Consider the following 27,911-nt stretch of genomic DNA (forward strand, 5'->3'; position numbering starts at 1 on the left):
ATGCAGTTTCCATGTGAATGCACGTAAAATCTAAATATTCCTCTCAAAAGACAAGTATTGTTGCGCCCTAACTGGGAACTACACTGATATGAAATCTCCTGCTACACTACGTAAGCTCATCTCATCACTAATTCCTGTGTGTCTGATGCTGTCCTCCTGACAAAGCCATGCCCTGAGTCATCAGCAAGCATGGTCTCAGACCATTATCATTCAAGGAGACCATTTTGAGAAAGAAAACAAACCCAGAAGGTTGATCCTCCCCTGGCTTTCTACTGGGAACAAATGTTCAGCAATCTAGATGTCGTGAGGATACTTCTAGTAGACTGGGATTAAAAAAGGCATCTCTGTTAAAACAAACTTAATTCATTTTATAAACTAGATCATCTAGTTTCACATTACTTTCAGCTTACTTTGTTAACTTCAATTCTTAATTCTGAATGAAGTCTGGTTGAAACATCCCACTAACCATTTACTGAGCACCTAGAATGCTATGGGACAATCTGGAAGCTGTCAGTTGTCCAAGGCCTCCCAAAGGGATGAAGCAGAGGTTGGAGGGGTGTCAGTCTGGGCACCTCAGGGCCTAGCTGGTTCTCCCTATAGGGAAGCTCCTTATTTAGCAGTGTCAACTTCAAAAGATCCAAATTTTACTTTTATTAGGGATGGTGGCAATTTGCTCACCAATGATGACTTCAGTGATTTATAAACTCCTGATTTTGAGAAGTCTGCATCATGGTTTTAAATGACCAGGAAAGACTTCACTCTTCAAGGGAGACCTTACAGGCCTCAAAAGAGTAAGTACATCAGAACACAACTCTGAAGTACATTTACAGAGCAGCAAGGCACGGGGGCTAGGGATCACTTCATGACTCAAGAAAAGCCGTATCATCTTCCTTTGCACAATGACCCTAATTCATTATTCCTGTCAGACAGAGAACATTAGCTTCTTCCTTTGCTCATTACTATACAATTTAGGCACCCTTCTGTAAAACAGCAAAATGCTGCTACTTTGGATACAACTGCAACATCCCACTGAACTCGTTAGAATGGGGTTTTATTTGTATTTCCGTTATTTAATTACATATACATATACTGATACTATAAAACTATGCTTTGCTACTATTTCGAAAAAGTTAAATAAGTTTGGAGTCTGTGGAATTTTAAATTATTTTACAACACAGGATTCACAGATGAGCACTGCACCCTAACAAGTCTCTGCTTTGGTTATGACAAGGAGAACATTTGCCCCTTGGAGCATTAATCTGTGCTGAAATGCATATAGGTATTTCCAAAGAAGAAAAGTTTACGTTACTTTAACTCCTTACTGCATGATTAATCTATGAACCTCCTTTTTTTGTTTTTGCCATATAAACTTTCTTCCAGTGATCAATAAACATTACTGCTAGCCTGTAAAGCAAGCTACCCCCCAAATGATAACTTTTAATAAGGAAGGCGTTAACCCAACCCAAACAACCTAAAAATAGTTGCCTCCTTAAAAGAGAATATTAGAAAAAAGCAGCAGCAGAGATAAAATATGTACGTACTCTGTTCATTTTCACAAGAATACAAGGGTTTCCTTGAGAATAGCCAAAATCAGGATCATTCATACCACTGCATGCTTGAAGTAACGAAATAGGAAACTGACATGCAACATAAACTGGACCCTTCTGTTCAAAAAGTGCTCCATCAGGACAGACTGTGAGGTTCTTCTGTTCTTCTAAAGTATATGCTAAAAAGGAAACATACATGTGTGCTAGATCAGCCAAAAAAGGTATTAAAAACAACCAGGAATATATTAAACTTTGGAAAATGTTCTTCAAACACAAAAACAGCAATGTCAATTACCAGATAACTTTAGGGAAAGAATGTTAAGTTTGCCCCTTTACCTTTTAACAGCTAACTAGTGCTCTAAAGTTACTGCATTTCAATAATCATACAAACTGGATTATAGATCCATCTCTTCTGTCACCATTAGGTGGCGGTACCAGCCACGGCCAAAGCATTATCTGAATGCCTTCTGCATGCTTGGTGACACAATGGAGAGGATGTAAAAAGGCACTGCTGCTGCCCTCATGGAGCTTACGGTTTTGTGGGGAAGAGAGACATTAAGTAAGTATAAAATCAGAATTGCAGAGGTATGAAGATATAGTGTTATGACAACCTACACTAAAAAAAAAAAAAAGCAACTGAACTGAATGCAGAAGGGTATGTGGGAGTTAATGAAGCTAGGAGAAGCACTTCCAATGAAGGAAGGTGGAAGCCAGACCATATAGTCTTCTAAACTATGTTAAAGAATTTTAAGGGGTGTGGGTGGGTGTTTTGCCAAACATCAATTAACAATCCACTAAAATGTTTTAAACCAGGGCAAGTGAATAGTATGAACATACTTAGGAAATTAACTCTGACTTTTCTGTAGGGTCAGTCCAGAAGAGAAAAACAAAGGATCTGGAAAACAAGTTAGGAGACTATTAAAGCAGCCCAGGTGAGAGACTAGTTCATACAAGGGGGTTTTTAGCAGAGATGGAGTTTACAGTGATAAAGGAGTAAAATGGTTAGAACTTGGCAATGGGAGGGAAGAGGGAGGAGAAATATGCAACAGACAATACAATTCTGCTCCGTACTTGGCAGTGTTTAGCCCAAGAGGCACAAAGTGAGCTAGCCTGATGTGACCCCTGCCCTCAATTAGCTTAATCTAGTGGACAATGCTTACTAATACAAAATTAACATATGATATAACAGTGCCTCAGTAAGAACTATTGGTGTGTGGGTGCAACTGGTACCAGAAAAAGGTACTGAATTCAATGAAAGTAAGAACCAGGCTGGGCGCAGTGGCTCATGCCTGTAATCCCAGCACTTTGGGAGGCCGAGGTGGGTGGATCACGAGATGAGGAGTTCAAGACCAGCCTGGCCAAGATGGTGAAACCCTGACTCTACTAAAAATACACAAAAAAATTAGCTGGGGGCGGTGGCAGGCGCCTGTAATCCCAGCTACTCGGGAGGCTGAGGCAGGAGAATCGCTTGAACTCAGAGGGCGGAGGTTGCAGTGAGCCAGGATCGCACCGCTGCACTCCAGCCTGGGTGACAGAGTGAGACTCCATTTCAAAAAATAAATAAATAAATAAATAAATAAATAAATAAATAACCAAATTTCAAAGAGTATGCCTCAAAAAGGAAGTGTAAAGTCTTTATCTTGGGGAAAAAAAAAATCACTGTCAAAATGTTTGGTTTCACCTTATCAGAAACTAGGTTACTGTGGGACTATGTACTCATTTAAAAGCAAAGAATGATTAGGTATTTTGTGGGGGTAGAGATAAACTTTATAACAAAACAGCATCATGACATCCAACACTCTGCAAAAAAAGTAAGTCCTTCACCAGTTTCCCCAAGGGCTTCTACTGCATAGACTCTGTTGGTATAGGTCAGTTCATCAGTGACCTTTCTTATTATGCTGACTTCCACTTCCATACTATTAAGTGTAAGGAACTGTATGATGACCAGTAAGATTATGCAGAAGGCATGATGGGAACACAGAAAGGTCACTGACCCCAGAGTAACCAAGGAGCCCTATGCATCTGAAGAAAGCCTAAAATAAGAAAGACCAAAGGCCGAGCGCAGTGGCTCATGCCTGAAATCCCAGCACTTTGGGAGGCTGAGATGGGCAGATTACTCGAGGCCAGGAGTTCGAGGCCAGCCCGGCCAACATGGTGAAACCTTGTCTCTACTAAAAATACAAAAATTAGCCAGGTGTGGTGGCGCAAGCCTGTAATCCTAGCTGCTTGGAAGGCTGAGGCATGAGGGTTGCTTGAACCCAGGAGGTGGAGGTTGCAGTGAGCTGAGAACAAGCTATTGTACTCCAGCCTGGGTAACAGAGTAAGACTGTCTCAATGAAGGAAAAAAAAAAAAAGACCAAGATAACAAGAGGAATGAATGACCCTAAAGGAAAGAGATAATTGGAAGAAAATAAAACTTTTTAAGTCCAATTAGTATCTGCAGGAAAAAAAATAGAGAAGACATTATTTTTTAACCAGATATATTATAGTATCTTTCAAACATGAAAAAGGAGCACATAAGGATAGACAGCAGCTGAACATTTTAAAAACCAAAAAGGAGTTGAAAATTAAAGTAAAGCCCCCAGAAAATAAGAGAAAAACAAGAGGTCTATGACACAACAAACAGAATAGTTCTAGAAAGAGAAAACCAGAAAACTGAGTTGAGGAAATTATCAAAGTGGTAACAGGATAATTCCCCTGAACTGAAGAACTTAAGTCTTCATCCTGAAAGACCTGCAATCAAGTCTCAGCAAAATACTTTACAGACAGAAATCCAGATAGAAATTTTAGAACTCAGATAAAGAAAATTGAAAAAGAAAATGAAAAACTTTCAGAGAAGAAAAAAGGGAAATTACAAAGAACTGAGTTCTATATGGAGGTAAACTAGCAAATATAAAGGCAGAAATAAGCCATTTTCAGAAATAAAAGGGTTCAAATGTACATTTCAGGTGTCTTTTCTTATAAAATTACTTGAGAATGTACTCCATCAAAACTAAGGAGTCAATTAAGAGAAAAAATAAAAATAATTTAAAAAGGGGGGGGGCAGGGCAAGAGCCAAGAAACAGTGGGTCCAACTAAAGCAAGTGGTAAAAGGAGGTTCCCCAAAGGACAGCTGGGAGTAAAAGGCTGATGTAGAAATAGTACAGAGTGCAGCAGGAGGGAAAGGGCTCCAGGAAGGAGTTTTCCAGAAAAAAGAGACTCAAGAAAATACCTCAAATGATAGTTTACAAATAAAGAAGTCAGAAGAGAGTATCTATAGATGATAGAAAAAGATATAAAGACCAAGTATAAAAAGGCAACCAATAATGAAACTAAAAATAGTAATCAATTATTATTGAGTTGAGAAAGGGGGGAAGGTCTGAGACATGTGAACTAAGAAAATGTATAAAAGTGATAAATAATAATTAATAAAGAAAAGTGATAACGTATAAAAGTAAAAAGTCAAGAACCAACAGGAAAAGTGTAATATTTATAGATATGGAAGAAAAACACCATAAGAAAAAGTTCAGAAGCATGAAGTTATTCCCTAACAAAAACACATCCAAAGGCCAGACGCAGTAGCTCACGCCTGTAATCCCAGCACTTTGGGAGGCCGAGGCGGGTGGATCACTTGAGGCCAAGAGTTCAAGACCAGCCTGGGCAACATAGCAAGACCTTAGCTCTACAAAAAATTACAAAATTAGCCAGGCGTGATGATGTGAGCCTGTAGTCCTAACTACTCAAGAGGCTGAGGCAGGAGGATCACTTGAGCCCAGGAGACTGAGGCTACAGTGAGCTGTGATTATGCCACTGGGTGACAGAGAGAGATCCCATCTCAGACAAATAGACAAAGGAAAGAAAGAAAAAAGAAATGTGTTCAGAATCAGACTATTTTTCACAACCTCCATTGCTCTCTCCCTTGCCAAGCCACCATCTCCACTTACCTAGATTACTGTAATAGCCTAACTAGCTTCCCCAATTCCCCCCTTCTAGTCTAGTTTCAAAGAGCAGCCTGCAGGACCCTTTAAAAATTCGAATTAGATCATGTTATTATTCACTGCTTAAAATCCCCCATCGTGGTCACTGTAAAAGCCAAAGAACTTAACAATGGGTTCTAAGGACCTACAGTCTGGACCTCCTTTAACTCCCTAACCTCAGTCCCCTACTACTCTCCCCTGGCTCACTCCATTCAGCCCCTCTCGCTTCCTTGATGAATCTTCAACACATCAGCACCATAAGCCTCAGGGCCTTTGCACCTACTGCTTCCTCTGCTGGAGATTTCCATGGCTAGTTCTTTCAACTCCTTCAGCTCTTCCCTCAAGGTTCCCTTTCAATAAGGCTTTCCTAGACCACTCTGCATGTAAAAACCACAATCCTTCCCAACATACCCTATCTCCTTTTTCTGCTTTATTTTCCCCCTCAGGACATACTATCTTCTAATTCGCCACGAGACTAAGCTCCAGAAAGACAGGAATTTTTCTTCTGTTCATTGCTGGAACCCAAATGAGTGCCTGCCACAAAGCAGGCCCTCAAAAAATATGTCAATAAATTAATAGGACTTCTGCTGGAAGGGAGGAGGGCAGGGAACACTTCATTGCAGACCTTTTAAAGCTATTAAACCATGGATAATACTTTCACAAAAGTCTTTTTTAAATAGTTAGTACATATTTAACTGTCATGGAAAAGAGACTTAGGAAGACAGCTAGTAGATAATGTGGGATCAGAAGCAGCTTTTGGTTTAAGATAGGAGAGAGTTGAAGATTTTTTCAAGTTGACAGGAAGGATCCAATACAGACAGAAAGGCTAAATACACACAAGAAGAGAGAGTACATAGTATGTTTCTGAGACACTGAGAGAGGATGAGATCCAAAGCAGGAGTGATACAGGTGGCCTCAGGTGAGAGGAAGGGCAGCCCCCGATCAGAGCAGGAGGAATGTGACAGACAAAATGGCTGCCACTGTAGATTTGTTTTACTGGTAATGGAGAAACTGGAGGAGCTCCCATCTGAGTTCTTCTATTATCTCTTGAAGCAAGAAATCAGGTTATATGAAGACAGCGAGTTGTAAGGAAAAAGGTAAGGGGTTAGAGGCTTGAGTGAAAGTCGGAAATAATCCCTTCAGAGAATTATCCAGATTCCATAGGATTACCAGGCAGTTAAGCAAGTCCATTTGAGGGAGGTGCTCAAGTACTCACAGTGCTAATTAGTCCTGCTCAGTATCTGCTCAGGGGCAGGGGCACAGAAGGATGAGATATGGCTTTATCCAGGAGTGGGGTTCTGCCACAGGGTGTGACATGAAGACTGAGAGGTCTGGGATTTTAGAGCACCAGTAAAAGTAAAAATGAAGTAACAATCATGGAATTAAGCTACATAAAAGGGAAGACGGGGTGGGAGATGAGATAAAGTAATGTTCTAGGGAGCAGTTGCAGGTGTGTGTGGCCGAGGAAGAGATGAGCTGATCATGAGCCAGCAGGCCAGGACATTTGATGATTACTCATGTGACTGTTAACACCATTCACATAAATGGCTGGGCCAAGCAAAACAGGAGGAAAAACTGGGCTAGGATGGCTATCAAAGAGTGTTACAAACTGGTAACTTTGAAAAACGGATATATTAAAAATCAGACACAGACATAACTTTAAAATAATAAACATAATTTCCCACCCCCCACACAAGCACTATATTGGAAACCTGCACGTTGTGCACATGTACCCTAGAACTTAAAGTATAAAAAAAAAAAAAAAAAGAATGCCTGGCACAAAAAAAAGATTCTTCCTTCTCAATAACTATACTGACCTATTTCAACATAAATGTATATCAGCTACAAAAAATAATAAAATAAAATGGCAAAAAAAACTCCACATCCTCAGAGGCACTATTTCATACAATATAGATTTGCTCTATTAATTATTTAGTTTTAATGCAGAATAAATGTTACATTTCAAGAAACTTAGTGTCCTTATTATAAGACAGAAAAATCAAATCTACTGCCCATGAGTAAGCCCCCGTGTCTTTCTATAGTTAGAAGAGTCTCACAAGTAATTATAAAATTCACTTGCTCAGTTGTCTAACAGAAGGAAATAAAAGGTAATACACATTCTAAGAATGATGTCTCTAAATGTAATCACAACGAGACTTTTTTTTTTTTTTTGAGACGGAGTTTCGCTCTTGTTGCCCAGGCTGGAGTGCAATGGCACAAACTCGGCTCACTGCAACCTTTGCCTCCCAGGTTCAAGCGATTCTTCTGCCTCAGCCTCCCGAGTAGCTGGAATCACAGGTGTGTGCTACCACGCCCGGCTAATTTTGTATTTTTGACAGAGATGGGGTTTCACCATGTTGGTCAGGCTGCTCTTGGACTCCCAACCTCAGGTGATCTGCCTGCTCGGCCTCCCAAAGTGCTGGGATTACAGGCGTGAGCCACCGCGGCCGGCCCACAATTTGGTACCAATTTCTGTAACTAAAATCTCCGACCTTACTCTAAGAAAACATACTCACGTTTTAGAAACTTCTTAAGGTCTTCAATGTACCCTGCATACGAAGTTGGATCAGACCTACTGAATGTATATTCCAATGCAGTCACTGGTTTTGGAAAAACCATAAGTCCTATAAAGAGATAAAAGGGAGAGATTATCAAATTTCCTTCTCTTCTTTTCCTTACTCTTATCTCTAAAAAGCAGATCTCGGCAAATTACATGGAAAATTGTGTTGACAGTACGCTGAAACTATCAAGAACTTCCCAATTCTAATTATGAAGGCATAGACGTCTAAAATTAAAAAGAATTCAAACCTTCAAAACCATCTCAGACATTACCGATTAGAAACTGTCCCTAAATTTGATTATCTACAGTTAATTATAATCTTCCTTTTTAAAAGATGCAATTTACTTTGAACTTTCTATATGCATTTTTAAAAAATCAATAACATTTTTAGGTTTTGTCAATGTGCCATTAACACAAGGAAAAAAATTTTTAGCAAATCAAAGCCTACGTACTTTTGTCCTTTAAATTGTATGGAAACATTCAGAAGACAGCTAACTCCTTTTCAATGAAAAAGATCTATGCATTTTAAACTTTATGGCAAATATTCTTCCTTCAATAGCAGATATTGCTCTGTAATTAAAATGTGGTTTTCACGTACTGAATTTGGAGTATAACCACCAACAATTTCCTATCAGAAGTTGACACCCATGTAATACAGACCATGTTGCTTAAGCTTACTAATGAAGAAAAGGCAAGCAATCAGGCTTCCAAGTTTAATATAAGTTTTCCTTGTTTAAAAAGCATTAGATCGGCTAGGTGCAGTGGTTCACGCCTGTAATCCTGGCACTTTGGGAGGCCGAGGCTGGCGGATCACTTGAGGTCAGGAGGTCGAGACCAGCCTGGCCAATATAGTTAAACTCCATTTCTTCTAAAAACACAAAAATTAGGTGGGTGTGGTGGCGCATGCCTGTAGTCCCAGTTACTTGGGAGGCTGAGGCAGGAGAATCGCTTGAACCCAGGAGGCAGAGGTTGCAGTGAGCCGAGATCGTGCCATTGCACTCCAGCCTGGGCGACAGAGAGAGACTTCGTCTCAAGAAAAAAAAAGAAGCATTAGATGTAGATTAATTCAACCTTGCACAAAGGCTTTAAAACAATCCTAAAATTTTCTCTAGTCTTCAAACATTCCCATATTTAATATATCACAGATGTACATATAATACATATTATATGTATATAATATACAACACATACATATTATATATGTATTACATGTACATATGTGATATATTAAATAAGGAAATGTTTAATATATCCCATATGTAATATATATGTATTATATGTACATGTGTATGCATGTATATATATTTATTTAAACTAATGATACTTCTAAGTACTAAAATAATCAACAAATAATTTTAAGAAACTCAGTTTAAAACTGTGTACTTAGGCCAGGCGCGGTGGCTCATGCTTGTAATCCCAGCACTTTGGGAGGCCAAGGCGGGCAGATCACGAGGTCAGGACATCGAGACCATGGTGAAACCCCGTCTCTACTAAAAATACAAAAAATTAGCCGGGCGTGGTGGTGGGCGCCTGTAGTCCCAGCTACTCGGAGAGGCTGAGGCAAGAGAATGGCGTGAACCCGGGAGGCGGAGCTTGCAGTGAGCTGAGATCACGCCACTGCACTCCAGCCTGGGCGACAGAGCGAGACTCCGTCTCAAAAAAAAAAAAAAAAAAACAAAAAAAACAAACAAAACACTGTGTACTTAAAAATATTTAACGCATATGCTTATATATTTCATGCAATTATAAACAGAGTTCAGTGTTTTTGAATAGATCAGACTATGTTCAATGGTAAGTCACATCACTTAAATAGCAAGTAAAGAATAATCTTAGAATTAGTCTAAGGTAGGAAAAAAACAGTGCTACAATGAGAGATGAGGGAAAAGTAGCATGGAGCTAATCTCTGACACTTGCTCCAATACACTAAGAGTTTTAAAAGAGTTATTCAAGATATTTAGACTAAGATTAGCTGTAAACAAAAGAAAACATTAGAAAAAAATTGTTCTAGGAAAAAAATGGTTGAGACAATTAGTTCAGTTTGGTTGATGATATAGCTCAGAAGTCTATACAGTGATCAGGGATCTAGATAAGGGTGCTTCCATCTGGGCATTATTGGCATTTCGGGCTGAATAATTCTTTGTTGTGGGGGTTGCCCTATGTACTGTAGGATGTTTAGCAACATCCCTGGCCTCTATTCACAGTACCACCTCTTTAGCTGTAACCACCAAAAATATTTCCAGACGCTGCCATATGACCCAGTGGTTGAAAACCACTGCTGTAGAGAGAAACCTGCTAGACTCCCACCTTCCTGGCCCGATTCCCCACTCTCCTGCCCTCTAAATCCCACTCCTCTAGGACTGAACTTTCTTCTCTAGGTAGAACCTTCCCTGCTTTGTCATCTCTAGCAGTTAGTTTACAGCCTTTGGAATTATACACACTGAAGTTCTGCACATTACTGTTTCTTACTTTTCTAAGAATCATCAGCATCTGAGGACAAGGGTCATGTCCAGTCACCAAGGGAGAGCTGGCATTCAAAGACTGTTTAGGCCAGGTGTGGTGGCTCACCCCTGTAATCCCAACACTTTGGGAGGCCGAGGTGGGTGGATCACCTGAGGTCAGGAGCTCGAGACCAGCCTGGCCAATGTGGTGAAACCCCGTCTCTACTAAAAATACAAAAAATTAGCTGAGCGTGGTGACACATGCTTGTAATCCCAGCTACTTGGGAGGCTGAGGCAGGAGAATCGCTTGAACCCGGGAGGCGGAGGTTGCAGTGAGCCAAGATTACACCATTGCACTCCAGCCTAGGCAACAAGAGCAAAGCTCTGTCTCAAAAAAAAAAAAAAAGGAATAAAATCAGGAGGTAGAAAATGTGGTTTAAATGTTTCAGTTTTTTACTGCATACATTCTCCTGTATAATGAATTTTTTTCCAGAAGAAAATCAAGAAGAATTAAACATATGAAGAGTATATTCATTTTGTTCTCTATGAGGTATTATTACTTAACATCTTACCAATTTCACAACTAACCATTTAGAACCACAAAATATGTATTTTATAAGCCCAAAGCTCTAACCCAAGCTAGTGCCAAAATATATACCTTAATTACTCAAGGCAAAGTAAAACTGCTCTACGATACTCATAAGTCATTCATAACTATAACTATATTCTTCAAACTTGGCTTTTACTAGAATTCTCAATATTCATTTCTGTTTACTTCTGACCAAAAAAAAAAAAGAAACTGGCCGGGCGCAGTGGCTCACGCCTGTAATCCCAGCACTTTGGGAGGCTGAGGCAGGCGGATCACAAGGTCAGGAGATCGAGACCATCCTGGCTAACACAGTGAAACCCCGTCTCTACTAAAAATACAAAAAATTAGCTGGGCGTGGTGGTGGGCGCCTGTAGTCCCAGGTACTCGGGAGGCTGAGGCAGGAGAACGGCTTGAACCCGGGAGGCGGAGCTTGCAGTGAGCTGAGATTGCGCCACTGCACTCCAGCCTGGGCGACAGAGCGAGACTCCGTCTCAAAAAAAAGAAACTGAAACAAAACAAACAACCCACTCAAACTCTCAAGATTTATCAGTATATAAATGTGAAGGTCTTTAAATCAGTATGTAAATATTCAACAACAACAACAAAAATTAAAACCTTCACATTACTTAACTCCAAGGTTTAGCTATCTTCTATATAAAACAGATTTATGGTGAAGATAAACTATAACTCAATTTTGTTAAAAGCCATAACCACTGCCGGGCACTGTGGCTCACGCCTGTAATCCCAGCACTTTGGGAGGCCAAGGCGGGGCAGATCACCTGAGGTTGGGAGTTCGAGACCAGCCTGACTAACATGGAAAAACCCTGTTTCTACTAAAAATACAAAATTAGCCAGGCGTGGTGGCACATGCCTGTAATCCCAGCTACTTAGGAGGCTGAGGAGGCAGGAGAATCGCTTGAACGTGGGAGGCAGAGGTTGCAGTGAGCCAAGATCACGCCACTGCAGTCCAGCCTGGGCAACAAGAGTGAAACTCTGTCTCAAAAAAAAAAAAAAAGAAAAACAAAGTCATAATTGCAAGATAATTACCTGGGCTAGGAATCTGGTCACGGTATTTTGGAACCTCATCGTTGAGAGTCTGAAGCATAACCCACATCGTGAATGAGAAGAGTGCAGCCAGGAACCCATAAAAAACTAGGTAGAAGAGCAAGATCAAACCTGTAAAAGAAAATGAAACTTATGAAATGTGCACGCGCGCGCGTGTGTGTACGCATGTTTGGCCAGGTTAAAAAACAAACCAAATGTTCTTGCAAGGGTATGATCCCAAGCTTTGCCATGCACATAGCCAAATAGCCTCATATTCAGGACACATACATTTGCCCAAGCAAGGGGTATTTCAGCAGGCAGCACCCACCCATCCAATGACCCCTCCTTTCCTCTGGTATTTCCAAGTTAAAGCAGCTTCCACCATTCATACTTTGGTTCAAAATCAAAGCTTTAAAATTCCAGCACATTGGGGAATGTTTCCCAAAATGAACTTGATGCCCTCTAAAAAGATAAAAGATGGTTTTAGGTAAACAAAACTCCCAATATTTACATGTTCCTTTAAGTGGCGAATATAAAAGAATTAGTATATGAAACCCATATTTCACAGACAGTAATTATTTGCTTAAATTTAAGTTTTAAAAAGTGAGTTAATGGCTCACACCTGTAATCCCAGCACTTTGAGAGGCTGAGATGGGAGGATCGCCTCAGCCCAGGAGTTGGGACCAGCCTGGGAAATACTTTGTCTTCACAAAAAATTAGGTGCTCACTTCAGCAGCACATATACTAACAGTGGAACGATACACAGAAGATTAGCATGGCCCTTGTGCAAAGATGACATGCAAATTTGTGAGTCGTTCCATATTTAAAAAATTAAAAATATATATATTTTAAAAACTGAGTTCATTGAAAGAATATCAGGAAATGTGCAGATAAGGCCAACTCATGAAGATAGCACTCAATGAATAAAGTTTAGGACACACTGGTCAAATGGCAGGGCTCGTGCAAAAGTGAAAAAAGGACAAGGTCAGAAACAAGCCCTCTGATCAATGGAATTCATAGCTCTACTGCTAAGCACAAAGCAAGATTTGGGAGACACACGTTTCAACATTAAGGGCTTAATCTCTTTCCTTTCACAATTTGGGAACACTAAGATCTATCCTGAACCAGTGATTTACTCTGGGAACACTTAAAATCAATGATTTTTCTCAAATGTCTATATTCAAAGTTCTAACATCAGAAGTGGCTGCCGACAAGTATATTAGAATACATTGGTAAAGTCACTTGTATTTCAAGGTTTAAAAACTGATCAAAGATTCATTTCTGTAATAATATATTTCTGAATATATTTTCCCCCTGGGGAGTGGCTCCACAACTTTCTTCTGATTCTCCAAAGATCCCATGACCCCAAAACAGACTGTGCTGAAAGCTAGATAACTTTTATTTCTCAACTGCAAGGCAGGAATCACCCCCAACCCCCTTTTTCAAGTAAAGGGGAAATAGTTCAAGCAATTTCATTTTATAATTTAGACTAGCATTCTACCCCTCCCCCCCAATTACCAGGTGGCCAAAATAAGGATCGAGAGGACAGAAGAGAGGAGAACAGAATGTCACCTTCAGACAGCATCACTTCCCTACCACATACTGCGAGCCTGTTGCAGAAAAAGAAAAGACCAATCTCAAAGAAGTAATCAGTTTGCTATAGAGGGAAATGAAACACACAGAAAGCCCACAGGCCAGTTTAAGAAATTCTTTGAGATCTAGGTGTCTGCAGGAACGAAGGGATAAAATCCTCTACGCCAGGGCTGACAGAAACGTAAATGTAATGAGTGTGGCTGTATTCCAATAAGGTTTTGCTTACAAAAATAGGCAGATTGGGGCCACAGTAGTTTGTTGACCCATGCAGTTGACATTAAAGTGGAGATGTCTGAAACAAAATTGCTAAGAAAGAGTTTAATTATTTAGCAGTGTTTTTAAGTCATCTTAAAATATTCTTATTACAATACTGTTTTGAACATTTTGATTTTACATTTCTAGGAAAATAATGTAAATTAAATTTACAAAATAGTTACAAAGCAAATAAATATATAGCAGATATGAACAAACTGTGTCCAAATCTGCTTTCTAAGGAACTATTACACAATGAAAATAATGAGTACAAAGAATTACATTCATACAATATATACACAAATTAACAGCTATGTCCCAAATCTGATGCCATATACTAGTGGCCATTAGAAACAAGTAAATAAGTTATTTCTAGCACTGAAGTGAGTTTTCCTTACTTGAACAAGAGCCTTCTGCCAAGAACCAAATCTAATTTTTAAAAACTTAAACTAGTCAGTCTCACATATAAATACGATACTTTATCAACCACCTCTTCCCTCTCAGAGAAGAAACATCAGAAAATAAAAACAGAAGTTGTAAATTGCTGCTCTTACCCAGGTGTAAAATGGCAGTTAAATTAGTTACTCAGATGTAGTTTGCTGATGGGGCTCTAAATGGCGGTGTCCTGACTTAGTCATGGATGGTGTTCATGGAACCTGTTCAATGTGCCATGCCCGCCTCAGTGCCACTTGATGTAAGCAGAAAACAGCAAACACAGTCTAAATAGTACCTATCATATTACTAACGTTCCCTTGTTAGTTTAAAATCTTTCAAGAAATTTCCTTATTACCCAACTAAAGAAACTAACATGGGCCAGATGCAGTGGCTCACGCCTGTAATCCCAGCACTTTGGGAGGCCAAGGCGGGCAGATCAGTTGAGGTCAGGAGTTCAAGACCAGCCTGGCCAACATGGTGAAACCCCGTCTCTACTAAAAATACAAAAAATTAGCCAGACATGGTGGCACATGCCTGTAGTCCCAGCTACTTGGGAGGCTGAGGCAGGACAATCACTTGAGTCCGCAATGCAGAGGTTGCAGTGCACTAAAAATTACACCACTGCACTCCAGCCTGAGCAACAGAGTGAGACTCCAAAAAAAAAAAGAAAGAAACTAACATGGGCTTAAATAATGAAGAAACATCAGTATTTTATTTACTCTTGTTGCCCAGGATGGAGTGCAATGGTGCAATCTTGGCTCACTGTGACCTCCACCTCCCGGATTCAAGTGATTCTCCTACTTCAGCCTCCCAAGTAGCTGGGATTTACAGGCGCCTGCCACCACTCCTGGTTAATTTTTATATTTTTAGTAGAGACGGGGTTTTACCATGTTGGCCATGGCCAGGCTGGTCTCAAACTCCTGACCTCAAGTGATCCACCCAGCTTGGCCTCCCTAAATGTTGGGATTACAGGCGTGAGCCACAGCACCCAGCACCCCTCTTCATTTCTGTTCCTTCTCTCTCTCCTCATAGTTTTGATAAGGGGGAAAGTGGGTGTAAGACAGAGATCCACCCGGAGGCAGTGTAGCAGACTGGTTATACACATGGGCTGTGCTAGAGAATCCAACAGGGCTCAAATCCTGGCCTGATCTCTTTCCTGTGACTTTGGACAAGTGTCCTAATTTCTACCCCCATCTGAAAAAAAGTAGTAAAGATAGTATCTATCTTTATTCACATGATAGAAAGGAAAATAAAGGTCAAGAGATTTGACAACATAAAAACAAAACTCCTAAGGGGGGGAAAAAGCAAGAACAAACTAGAAACATTTTGGAATGATAATGCAACTAGACTTTATGGAAGCGTATCATTCTAGTTACCCTCAGGTACCCAGATATTAGGTACCTAATCAATTGCATTTTACTCTCAAAAAATGTTTTGACAAATGAGGTTTGATTCATGTGGACTCTACAAAAGAAAAAACCAAGGCTGGGCGTGGTGGCTCACATCTATAATCCCAACACTTTGGGAGGCCGAGGCGGACAGATCACATGAGGTCAGGAGTTCGAGACCAGCCTGGCCAATATGGTGAAACCCTGTCTCTACTAAGAATGCAAAAAATAGCCAGGCGTGGTGGTGCAATCCTGTAATTCCAGCTACTTGAGAGGCTGAGATGGGAGAATTGCTTGAACCGAGGAGGCAGAGGCTGCAGTGAGCTGAGACTGCGCCACTGCACTCCAACCTGGGTGACAGAGACCCCTTCTCAAAAAAACAAAAACAAGAAAACAACCAGACAGGCAAGAAACCTGGCAAGGCTCACCACCATGGCATCCAGGGGAAGGAGAAACGGGCCCTGTCCAGCTCTTCTGCCTCAACCACACTGGGCGTACAATTCAATTCTGGCACCAACTACCCCACGCTATGGGCTCAGTCCTCCATAGAAATGCCGCTGCAGAGGTCCTCCCACTACCCACACTTCTGACCAACTAGTAACTAATATAGGAGGTTTCCACTGCACCCTCAAGTTTGTTCACTAGAATGACTCACAGAGCTCAGGAAAGTAAGTGCTCAACTTAGGATTTCAGTTATATTATAAAGGATACACATAGAATGGGGTCTGGGAGGCAATGCAGCTTCTGTGCCCTCTCCTTGAGGAATCAGGACTATCTCCCTCCCAGCACATGTGTTTCCCAACCTGGCAGCTCCACTGAACTTCAGTGTCCAGAGTTTTTACTGGGGTTTCATTATGTAGGTATGATTGACTAAACCACAGGCCACACAATAGAGCTCAGTTTCCAGCCCTCTCTCCTGCCCTCCTTGGAGGTCTGGCTAGCTCAAAGTCCCAATCATATTGGGACACGGTTTGGTCTTTCTGGGCGACCATGCTCCATCTTGAAGCTATCTAGGGACCCACTGCCAGTCACTTCATTAGCATAATAAAGACACTCCTACTACTCAAATTCCAGGGTCTTTAGAAGCTCTGTGCCAGGAACCTGGAAAAAACACCAAACAAAAAAAAAATTTTTTTTTGAGACAGGGTCTTTCTCTGTCACCCAGGCTGGAGTACAGTGGTGCAATCAAAGCCCACTGCATCCTCAAAATCCTCGGCTCAAGTGATTCTCCTGTCTCAGCTTCCTGAGAAGTTGGGACTAGAAGCATGTGCCACCACACTCAACTGACACTTTTTTTTTGGAGATGGAGTTTCTCTCTTGTTGCCTAGGCTGGAGTGCAATGGCGCGATCTCAGCTCACCACAACCTCTGCCTCCTGGGTTCAAGTGATTCTCCTGCCTCAGCCTCTTGAGTAGCTGGGATTACAGGCATGGGCCACCACACCTGGCTAATTTTGTATTTTTAGTAGAGACAGGGTTTCTCCATGTTCGTTAGGCTGGTCTCAAACTCCCGACCTCAGGTGATCTGGCTGCCTCAGCCTTCCAAAGTGCTGGGATTACAGGCGTGAGCCACTGCATCCAGCCAACAAATTCTTTATTATGTAACACCAGCACACATAATCTGGACACAGGGAAAAGTCATGGGGCTTCATGAGGGCCTGGAAATATGCCCCCTCAACACATGACTAGACCCTGTGATCTTACTCCCAACCTCTGCACACTTTCTAGTTATCTTCAGGGACCCAGATGCTAGAAAGACTGGGCCTCTCAGAAAATTCTGATGACTAGCAACCATTTCCATTTGGTAAACAAACCAGCATTCTGTTTATAGTTTAAAACATTTTAAAGCAGAGACATGTATAATTTCTAAAAAATCCATTATATGAACAGGTGCAAGTTTATAATCTTTTGTATATTTGAATTTTTAAAAACGATACCGATTTTTAACAGGATTATTCGCATACCATTCACATATGTAAAGTGTGAAGTTTACATTTTATATTCAGAGTTGTATAACCATCACCACAATAAATTTTAAAATATTTTCAACACCTCCTCCCAAAACTCCATACCCATTCCCATTCCTCTCCCTCCCTGCACCCAGCTCCTGGCAATCACTAGTCTACTTTGTCTCTATAGATCTATTTTCTAGATATTTCCTAGAAATGGAATCATGTAATACATGGCCTTTGTCACTGGCTTCTTCCATGTAAGGTGTTTTCAAGGTTCATTTATGCTACAGCATATATCAGTACTCCATTCCTTTTTATGGCTGAATAATATCCCACTGTATATGGATATACAATATTTTATTGATTCATTAATCAGCTGATGTGCATGTGAGTTGTTTATATCTTTTGGCCATTGTGAATAATGTTATAAATATTCATGCACAAGTTTTTGTGTAAATAAATGCTTTCATTTCTCTTGGGTATATACCTGGGAGTCAAAACCCTGCTAGGTCATATGGTAACTCTAGCCTTTTGAGTAACTGGTAGACTGTCTTCCAAAGCAGTTTCACCATTTTACACTCCTACAGCAGAAATCCAATTCCTCCTCAACCTCATTAACACTTCTTTTACTGTGTTTTCATACAGCTATCCCACTGGATACAATGTAGTATCTCTTTGTGGGTTTAATTTGCATTTTCCCTAACGGCTAATGATGCTGGGCATTTTTTCATAAACTCATTGGTTATCTGTATATTTTCTACAGAGAACTATTTATTCAGATCATTTTCTCATTTTTAGATTTGGTTATTTGCCTTTTTTTTATTAAGTTCTAAAAGTTATTTATATATAGATACAAGCCCCTTACCAAACATATAATGTGCAATTATTTTCTCCCAATCCCCAAGTTATCCTTTTACTTTCGTAATAATGTTATTTAAGCAAAAAAGCTATTAATTTTGATGAAGAACCACTTATCTATTTTTTCTTTGGTTGTTTGTGCTTTTGGTGGCATATCTAAAATAACACTGACTAATCCAAGGTCATAAAGACTTGCATCTATGTTTACTTCTAAGAATTTTATAAATTAGCTCTCAAGTTTGGGTCTTTGATCCATTTTGAGTTAATTTTTGTATACGGTTTGAGGTAGGGGTCCACCTTCATTGTTCTGCATGGAAAGATCCAGTTGTCCCACTACTGTTTAAAAAACTATTTGTTGGCCAGGCACAGTGGCTCATGCCTATAACCCCAGCACTTTGAGAGGCCTAGTTAGGTGGATCACCTGAGGTCAGGAGTTCGAGACCAGCCTGGCCAACATGGTGAAAACCGGTCTCTACTAAAATCACAAAAATTAGCTGGACGTGGTAGCAGCACCTGTAATCCTAGCTACTTGGGAGGCTGAGGTGGAGAACTGCTTCAGCCCGGGAGGCAGAGGTTGCAGTGAGCCAAGATTGTGCCACTGCACTCCAGCCTGGGTGACAAAGTGAGACTCTGTCTCAAAACAAAACAAAAAACAAAAACAAAAACCCAATGAACATGTACTGTTTTAATAAAATGTATGCACATATATGTATGTATACACACATTCACATTTTATATAATTAAAATTATTGTAATATAAAAAGATTAAACAAGATTAAATAACCTGCCTAAGATTAACCTACCAGTAAAAGAAATAGACCAGTATCTCTCCATGTGGTACCTGACCTGGCCGGCTCTCCCAGGGAGTCTCAAGCTCTATTGTCTTTTCTAATTAAAACTCCCATTCTCTAAATAAAAATGTCTCATTCAAGTATTCTGTATTACTCAGGGTGATAGAAATTCACTTGTGAATAATATCTGCTGCTTCTCTACAAGAGTTCAGTTATTACAAATGACAGATATGTAAACAATGAATTATAGATACTGGATGCTAGGAAAAAAACAAAAAGAATGTTCTCTAGCAGGAAGAGGAAGAAAAGGGACATCAGAGAAGCCCACCCAGAAATAAAGTAGTTGGCTCACCAAAGATGGAGAGAAAGAGGGAGCTCTGGGTCAAAGACTAGGTGATGAGATGGAGTACCAGAGCAGGAGCAGTCAGGTGAGCACAGCTTTGCTTCTCTCAGTATGATGAGTCCCTGGTGCCAAGCAACTAGCAACAGTAGCAGCAGCATCTGCTTGAAGTGGGAACAGGGAGCTTGGGCTGGAAAAGTGGGCCATGTTCTGAATGGGTTGGTGAAAGGTTACAGGAGCAGAGAGCCTCCACACCCAGGCTGCTCTTGGCTATACAGGCTACCTCCATCCCCAAATGTTGTAATAGGAAAGTCTAAACACACAGAAAAGGAGCACAAAACCAGTAATTATCACACATTCGAAATAAAACTAATCCATAAAGAAAAGTACCAAACTCAACAAAGACAGCAATGCCTGAAAATACTGGGCTGTATCAGCAAATAGAACAAAGAAAAATAAGCATAATTAAACAGTAGAAGGTGAGGGATAATTTTTAAAAATTAGATATCATATTCTGATTATTGAAATAAAACTTAGTAGAAAAGCTTAACTGAAGAAGAATCAAAACTGAAGAAGAACCCAGACAGTTACAAAAATGAAAAAGCAAACCAAAGACTGGGAAAAAATATTTGCAAAACATAAAATAAATGACTCACTCCTATCTAGAATATATGAAGAACTTTTACAACAAAACGCATTACTTATTTTATTTTAGAAACAGGGTCTCGTTCCACTGCCCAAGCTGGAGTGCAGTGGCACAATCATAGCTCACTGCAGCCTCAAACTCCTGGGCTCAAGCAATCCTCCTGCCCCAGCCTCCCCAGCAGCTAGGACTACAGGCACATACCACCATGCCCAGCTAATTAAAAAAAATTTTTTTTTTGTAGAGAAGGGGGTCTTCTTAAAAAAAAAAAAAAAAAATCTTTTTTGTAATTTTACTAGAGACAGGGTTTCACCATATGGTCAGGCTGTTCTTGAACTCCTGACTTCAAGTGATCCTCCTGCCTCGGCCTCCCAAAGTACTAGGATTACAGGCATGAACCATCATCCCCAGCCGAGAAGGGGACCTTGCTCTGTTGTCCAGGCTGCTCTCAAACTTCTGGGCTCAAGTGATCCTCCCACCCTGGCCTCCCAAAGTGCTGGGGTTACAAGTGTGAGCCACTGCACCCAATCCAAGACACATTTTTTGAAACAGGCAAAAGATCTGAACCGAAACTTCACCAAGATATAAGGATTGCAAAAATAAGCCCATAAAAAGGGTGTTCCAAATCATTAGTCACGAGGGAAGGGAAATCAAAACTATAATGAGCTGCCACTACATACCCACCAGAATGCTAGAAATTTAAAAGACTGACCGTACCATGTAATGACCCAGAAGTGGAACCACTGAAACTCTCACATCCTGCTGGTGGGAATTTTTTTTTTGTTGTTGTTGTTTTAAAAAAAAAACAAAAGAAAAAGAAAATAAAAAGTTTGACAATTTTTTGAAAAGTTAGCAACATGCACACCTACCAAAAGATCCAGCCAATCTACTCCTAGATATTTACCCAAGAAAAATAAAAGCACATGTTCACAAAGTAGGGAAATGCGAATGTTCAGACACTTTACTTGTAATCACTGAAAACTGCAAACAACCCAAATATCCACCAACAGATGAATTAATAAGTTTGGCTATATCCATACAATGCAACACTATTCAGCAATAAGAACTATGGATACACATGGAAACATAGATGGATCTCAAAATAATTATGCTAAACAAAAAAGAGGCGGGACACAGTGGCTCACGCCTGTAATCCCAGTACTTTGAGAGGCTGAGACAGGTGGATCACCTGAGGTCAGGAATTAGAGACGAGCCTAGCCAACACGGTGAAACCCAGTCTCTACAAAAAATTAGCCAGTCGTGGTAGCGGGCACCTGTAATCCTAGCTACTCGGGAGGCTGAGGCAGGACAATTGCTTGAACAAAGGAGGCAGAGGTTGCAGCGAGCTGAGATCGCGCCACTGCACTCCAGCCCGGGCAACAGTGTGAGAGTCTGTCTTAAAAAAAAAAAAAAAAAAAAAAAAAAAAAGACAATAACACGCACAGGAGCTGTCATCTCCTATGAGAGTCAGACCCTCCCCCCACAAAAAACATACCGCATGATTCCCCACATGCAGACATACACCACGTAACATTTGAGTCAGTGACAGACTGCATACACAACAATAGTCCCATTAAGATCATAATAAAGCTGAAAAATTCCTATGGCCTAGTGATGTCGCAACACAACGCATTACTCACGTGTTTGTAGCAATGCTGGTATAAACAAACCTACCAGTCACATAAAAGTCTAGTATGCAACAACGATGTACAATGCATAATACTTAATAATGATAATAAACTGCTATGGGTTTATATATTTACTATGCTATACTTTTTGTTGTTATTTTATAGTGTACTCCTTCTACTTACAAAGTTAACTGTAAAAAGCCTCAGGCAGTCCTTCAGGAGGTATCCAGAAGAAGGCATTGTCATCACAGAGGACAGCCCCATGCGTGTTGCTGCCCCTGAAGACCTTCCAGTGGGGCAAGATATGAAGGTGGAAGACAGTGATACTGATGATCCTGACTCTGTGTAGGCCTAGGCTAACGTGCATGTTTGTTCTTAGTTTTTAACAAACAAGTTTAAAAAGTTAAAACTTTTAAATAGAAAAAAGGTTATAGAATAAGGATATAAAGAAAATATTTTTGTGAAGCTGTACAATATGTTTGTGCTTTAAAAGCTAAGTGTTATTAAAAGTATATAAAGTCGCTGGGTATGGAGGCTCACATCTGCAATCCCATAGCTTTGGGAGGCTGAGGTGGGAAGATTGCTTGAAGCCAGGAGTTCGAGACCAGCCTGGGCAACATAGCAAGACTCCATCCCAATTAAAAAAAAAAAGTTGTAAAAAGTTACAGTAAGCTAAGGTTATTACTGAAGTAAAAAAATTTTTAATAAATTTAGTGTAGCCTAAGTGTACAGTGTTTATAAAGTCTACAGTAGTGTAATGTTCTAGGCCTTCACATTCACTCACCACTCACTCACTGCAACTGCAGTCCTGCAAGCTCCATTCAAGGTCAGTGCCCTATACAGGTAAACCATTTTTTATGTTTACATGGTATTTTTACTGTACCTTTTCTATGTTGAGATATGTTTACAGACAAATACTTACCATTGTGTTACAAATGCTGACAGTATTCGTCCAGTAACATGTTGTACAAGTTTGTAGCTAGGAGCAACAGTCTATACCATATGGCCTATATGTCTAGAGGGCTACGCCATCCAGATTTGTGTGAGTCCACTTTATAACGTCTGCATAACAATGAAATCAATGAAAACAGCTAAGCACATTTCTCAGAAGACATGACTGTATTTAATACAGAGTGTCAAAAAGCGGATTTTTGCTTGGAGCCTGGGGAGGTAAGAACAGAGATGGGTTACAAAGGGCCAAGAGGAAATGTTTGGGGTGATAAACGTTCATTATCTTGATTACAGTGATCGTTTCATGAATACAGCATATGCACACACACATACACGAGTGTATACCAAAACTTCCAATATGCACACCACATATTTGAAGTGTAACTATGTATACTTCAAATATGTGCAGTTTATTGTATGTTAATTATACCTCAATAAAGCTGTTAAACAAAAACTTAACCTCAGGAGAACTGGTCAAGCTGAAGAAAAATTCAGTGAGCTAAAGATCAAGTCAGGTATTCTATGACACTGGGCTAACAGAGAGGGAGTATATGAAAAATTGTTGAGACATTGGGGAGAGAACCAGAAATACAAACAAATCTAATAGGAACTCCACAGGAAAAGAGGGTGGGGCAAGAACTCTCAAAGAAATAACAAGCTTGTGTCTAGATTGGAAATGTTAAAAATTACTGGAAAACGCTCTCGGCTTTTGGCTCGGAGGAGGCCAAGGTGCAACTTTCTTCGGTCGTCCCGAATCCGGGTTCATCCGACACCAGCCGCCTCCATCATGCCGCCAAAGTTCGACCCCAACGAGATCAAAGTCGTATACCTGAGGTGCACCGGAGGTGAAGTCGGTGCCACTTCTGCCCTGGCCCCCAAGATCGGCCCCCTGGGTCTGTCTCCAAAAAAGGTTGGTGATGACATTGCCAAGGCAACAGGTGACTGGAAGGGCCTGAGGATTACAGTGAAACTGACCATTCAGAACAGACAGGCCCAGATTGAGGTGGTGCCTTCTGCCTCTGCCCTGATCATCAAAGCCCTCAAGGAACCACCAAGAGACAGAAAGAAACAGAAAAACATTAAACACAGTGGGAATATCACTTTTGGTGAGATCGTCAACATTGCTCGACAGATGCGGCACCGATCCTTAGCCAGAGAACTCTCTGGAACCATTAAAGAGATCTTGGGGACTGCCCAGTCTGTGGGCTGTAATGTTGATGGCCGCCACCCTCATGACATCATAGATGACATCAACAGTGGTGCTGTGGAATGCCCAGCCAGTTAAGCACAAAGGAAAATATTTAAATAAAGGATCGTTTGACAACTGGTGGAAAAAAAAAAAAAAATTACTGGAAAACATCCTACATCTAGACACAAAAAGGTAAAATTTTAGAACATCAAGAATAAAGAGAGCTGGGTGTGGTGGCTCACGCCTGAAATCTCAGCACTTTAGGAGGCCGAGGCGGGCAGACAGCTTGAGATCAGGAGTTCGAGACCAGCTTGGCCAACATGGTGAAACCCCGTCTCTACTAAAAAAAATTAGTCGGGTGTGGTGGTGCGTGCCTGTAATCCCAGCTACTCGAGAGGCTGAGGCAGGAGAATCACTTAAACCCGAGAGGTGGAAGCTTGTGGAGGCTGCAGTGAACCAACGGCACCACTGCACTCCAGCCTGTGCGAAAAAAAAAAAACAAAACTAAGGCAAAGAGGAAAACTACATACGGCAACGGTGAGCAGAGATCTGCTAAGACTTACTGGTAACATCTAAATAAGATGTTTTAATTGCTTTTCCTTATCAATTCTGAGGAATAATTTGCATATAGTAAGTTTCCTCCATTAGGTATACAATTCCAGTGAATTTTGACCGTTGTATAATCTGTGAAGCTACCACTCCATTAAAGATATAGAACATTACATCACGTCCAAAAGGTTCCTTGTACCCCTTTGCAATCTACACACCCTTCACCAGGCAGCCAATGATTTTGTCACTGTGTTTGTATTTTACCATAAGGCTAAAGTTTTTTTTTTTTTTTTTTTTTTTTTTTTTTTTTTTTTTTTTTTTTTTTTTTTTTTTTTTTTTGAGACAGAGTCTGGCTCTGTCGCCCCGGCTGGAGTGCAGTGGCGCAATCTCGGCTCACTGCAAGCTCCGCCTCCTGGGTTCACGCCATTCTCCTGCCTCAGCCTCTCCGAGTAGCTGGGACTACAGGCGCCCGCCACCACGCCCGGCTAATTTTTTATATTTTTAGTAGAGACGGGGTTTCACCGTGGTCTCGATCTCCTGACCTCGTGATTCGCCCGCCTCGGCCTCCCAAAGTGCTGGGATTACAAGCGTGAGCCACCGCGCCCGGCCAAGGCTAAAGTTTTAAATTTGTTTATATTTGATAACTTTTTTTTTTTTTTTTTGAGACAGTCTCACTGTCACCCAGGCTGCAGTGCAGTGGCTCGATCTCCACTTGCTTCAACCTCTGCCTCCCAGTTCAAGCGATACTTGTGCCTCAGTCCTCCGAGCAGCTGGGATTACAGGCGGGCGTCACTGCGCCTGGCCTATATTCAATAACAATTTGTAATTAAAATGTCAATAATATGGCAGGAATAATTTAAAAGTGGTAATAATAAAGGACATTATCAGAGTCAGTTAAAAAATCCACTTAATGCTGTTATAGAAGACAATCTAAAATTAAAACACCAATGGTTGAAATAAACAGGAAAATAAAAATAGGTCTTGGCTAACAAAAGAAATGTAGATATGGCATTATTACTGTATGCAAACTAGAATTCAAGTAAAAAAGCATTTGCGAGGGTGAAGATACTGTGTATTTAATAAAAGTAAATAAAAACACATCAAGAAGATACAGCATAATAGCCATGAACCTCTGTGATGCTAAGTGGCTTCAAATGATTAAAGCAAAAGCAGAGTTACAAAATTCACCACAATCATGAACAGAGATGTTAACATACCTCTCCAGAAACCCACAGATTGAGTAAAGAACAACAAAAAGGGCAATATGTATTTTTAAAACATAATAGTTACCTAGTATATGTAGAACTTTGTAGTCACCAAGAAATGTACTCTCTACAAACTTGGAACACTGCCCCCAAACTGACCATGACTTACATTACAAAAACAAAACACAATTCAAAACTAAAAAACATTAAAAAAAAGAGAGAGGCCACATTCTCTAACATCTCAAAATAAATACACTAGAAATTAACAATACAAATTTAGAAAGTTGTATCTCAATCCTTGAATTAAAAAGACAATAAAAACAAATATCCAAAAATTCAAAATAATGTAATCAGAGCAGAACTCAAAGTAAAACCCATAGCTCTAGATGCATTCATTAAAACATCATTAAAATATATGACTAACAAAAAAGCCAGATTTAGCTCAAGACTAAAATAAATCCAAAGTAGGAGAGATTTAAGATAAAAACACAAGTTAATGGACACAAAATGTAATGAAAAACCACACCAAAACCATTCAATACATTAAATAATAAATCAATTTGATCAAGTGTTTTCAATTAGTAAATGTGAAAACAGATGAAATATAAAACCTTTTAGGAAAATTAAAATGTTCAAACCACGAATTTTTACAAAAAAGAGCTTTACCCCGGTAAAAGACACCAAGTCTAAATGGCTTTAGTTAGTTCTCTCAAAATGGAAAGAACAGACTATTTTCTGTACATAAACTATTATTTGTGTATGCTCTGTAAGTTACCTTAATGGTTTTTATAAGGCTTGCACTATTTGGATACTAAAACTGAACAGATAGTATTGACACAAAATTTACACATGTATTTTACTTTACAATCACAAATATAGAGCCTACTACACAGTGTGATGATACACAGGAATCAAGATACAGATCAACAAAACAATATCCTAAAAAGAATCCATATAAAATGGAATTTTTCATTTAACAAAGTTGCCAATTCATATCAGTGGGGAAATGATGGATTATACAATATATAGGGATAAGTGATTAAGAAAAGCACATAGAAGACTGTTAAATCTGTGCTAATGTTCATTTAAAACCATTACAATTTAAAAAATAAACCAAAATAAGAGTTAAGAGACAAGAGAACAAAAAGATGAGTCCATAAAGAATATTTACAAGTATAATAAAGGCTTAATATTCAAAGTGTATCAAAATTTCCTTTAACCAGTAAGAACATAACACAGGCTGGGGGCCGTGACTCACCCCTGTGATCCCAGCACTGTGGGAGGCTGAGGCAGGCAGATCGCTTCAGCTCAGGAGTTTGAGACCAGCCTGGGCAACATGGCGAAACCCAGTCTCTACTAAAAATACAAAAATTAGGTGGGTGTCGTGGCTCACACCTGTATTCCCAGCACTGTGGGAGGCTGAGGCGGGCAGACCACTTGAGGTCAAGAGTTCGAGACCAGCCTGGCCAACATGGTGAAACCCCATCTCTACTAAAAATACAAAAATTAGCCGGGTGTAGTGGTGGGCACCTGTAATCCCAGCTACTTGGGAGGCTGAGGCAGGAGAATCGCTTGAACCCAGGAGGTGGAAGTTGCAGTGAGCCAAAATCATGCCACTGCAGTCTGTCCTGGGTGACACAGCAAGACTCCATCTCAAAAAAAAAAAAAAAAAAGCCCCACAAAAACCAAACAAACAAAAATCCAAAAATTAGCCAGGCATGGTGGCATACACAGGTAGTCCCAGCTACTCAGGAGGCAAGGCAGGTGGATTGCTTGAGCCTAGGAGGCAGAGTGAGCCCAGATCATGCCACTGCACTCCAGCCAGGGTGACTGAGCCACACCCTGTCTCAAAAAAAAAAAAGAAAAAAAATTAGATTACAGGCATTTTTTAAAAATTAAAATTGAGCAAATATAAAAATATTGAAGAAATTGCAAATTAAACCAACCAGATAGATACCAGCATCCTATCAAAATGGAAAAAAACTGCACAATATTTTTGTATGAT

At 40.2% G+C, this 27,911-nt stretch overlaps 2 protein-coding genes and 1 non-coding gene across 5 annotated transcripts in view; 2 read left to right on the forward strand and 1 right to left on the reverse strand.

Moving 5' to 3' along the window:
* ATP1B3 (ATPase Na+/K+ transporting subunit beta 3) overlaps positions 1-27,911 on the reverse strand; it is a 51,769-nt gene that overhangs the window by 11,406 nt on the left and 12,452 nt on the right. Inside the window, exons 1-5 of one of the 3 annotated variants that reach the window (XR_004246147.2) lie at positions 19,754-20,036; positions 13,653-13,744; positions 12,138-12,266; positions 8,020-8,127; positions 1,542-1,726 (exon numbers count right to left, since the gene is read on the reverse strand). Coding sequence is in view for 2 of the 3 variants with exons in the window: in XM_032143388.2 (XP_031999279.1) it covers positions 1,542-1,726; positions 8,020-8,127; positions 12,138-12,266; positions 13,653-13,744; positions 19,754-19,902 (663 nt within the window). In the remaining variant the exon portion in view is untranslated. Of the gene's footprint in view, positions 1-1,541; positions 1,727-8,019; positions 8,128-12,137; positions 12,267-13,652; positions 13,745-19,753; positions 20,037-27,911 lie in introns of those variants that run through there. The other 2 variants (XM_032143388.2, XM_032143390.2) reach the window with 2 other exon arrangements.
* LOC116462201 (U6 spliceosomal RNA) lies at positions 12,855-12,961 on the forward strand. Its single transcript, XR_004246290.1, has one exon. It is a non-coding gene; the product is annotated as a U6 spliceosomal RNA (small nuclear RNA).
* Positions 23,625-24,300, forward strand: LOC116461630 (large ribosomal subunit protein uL11-like). The gene has a single exon (XM_032754055.2). It carries the CDS (start codon positions 23,640-23,642, stop codon positions 24,246-24,248), a length of 609 nt encoding a protein of 202 aa, XP_032609946.1. The 5' UTR covers positions 23,625-23,639; the 3' UTR covers positions 24,249-24,300.

This window comes from Hylobates moloch, unplaced genomic scaffold (genome assembly GCF_009828535.3).
Source record: "Hylobates moloch isolate HMO894 unplaced genomic scaffold, HMol_V3 SCAFFOLD_22, whole genome shotgun sequence".
Classification (NCBI taxonomy): Eukaryota; Metazoa; Chordata; class Mammalia; order Primates; family Hylobatidae; genus Hylobates; species Hylobates moloch.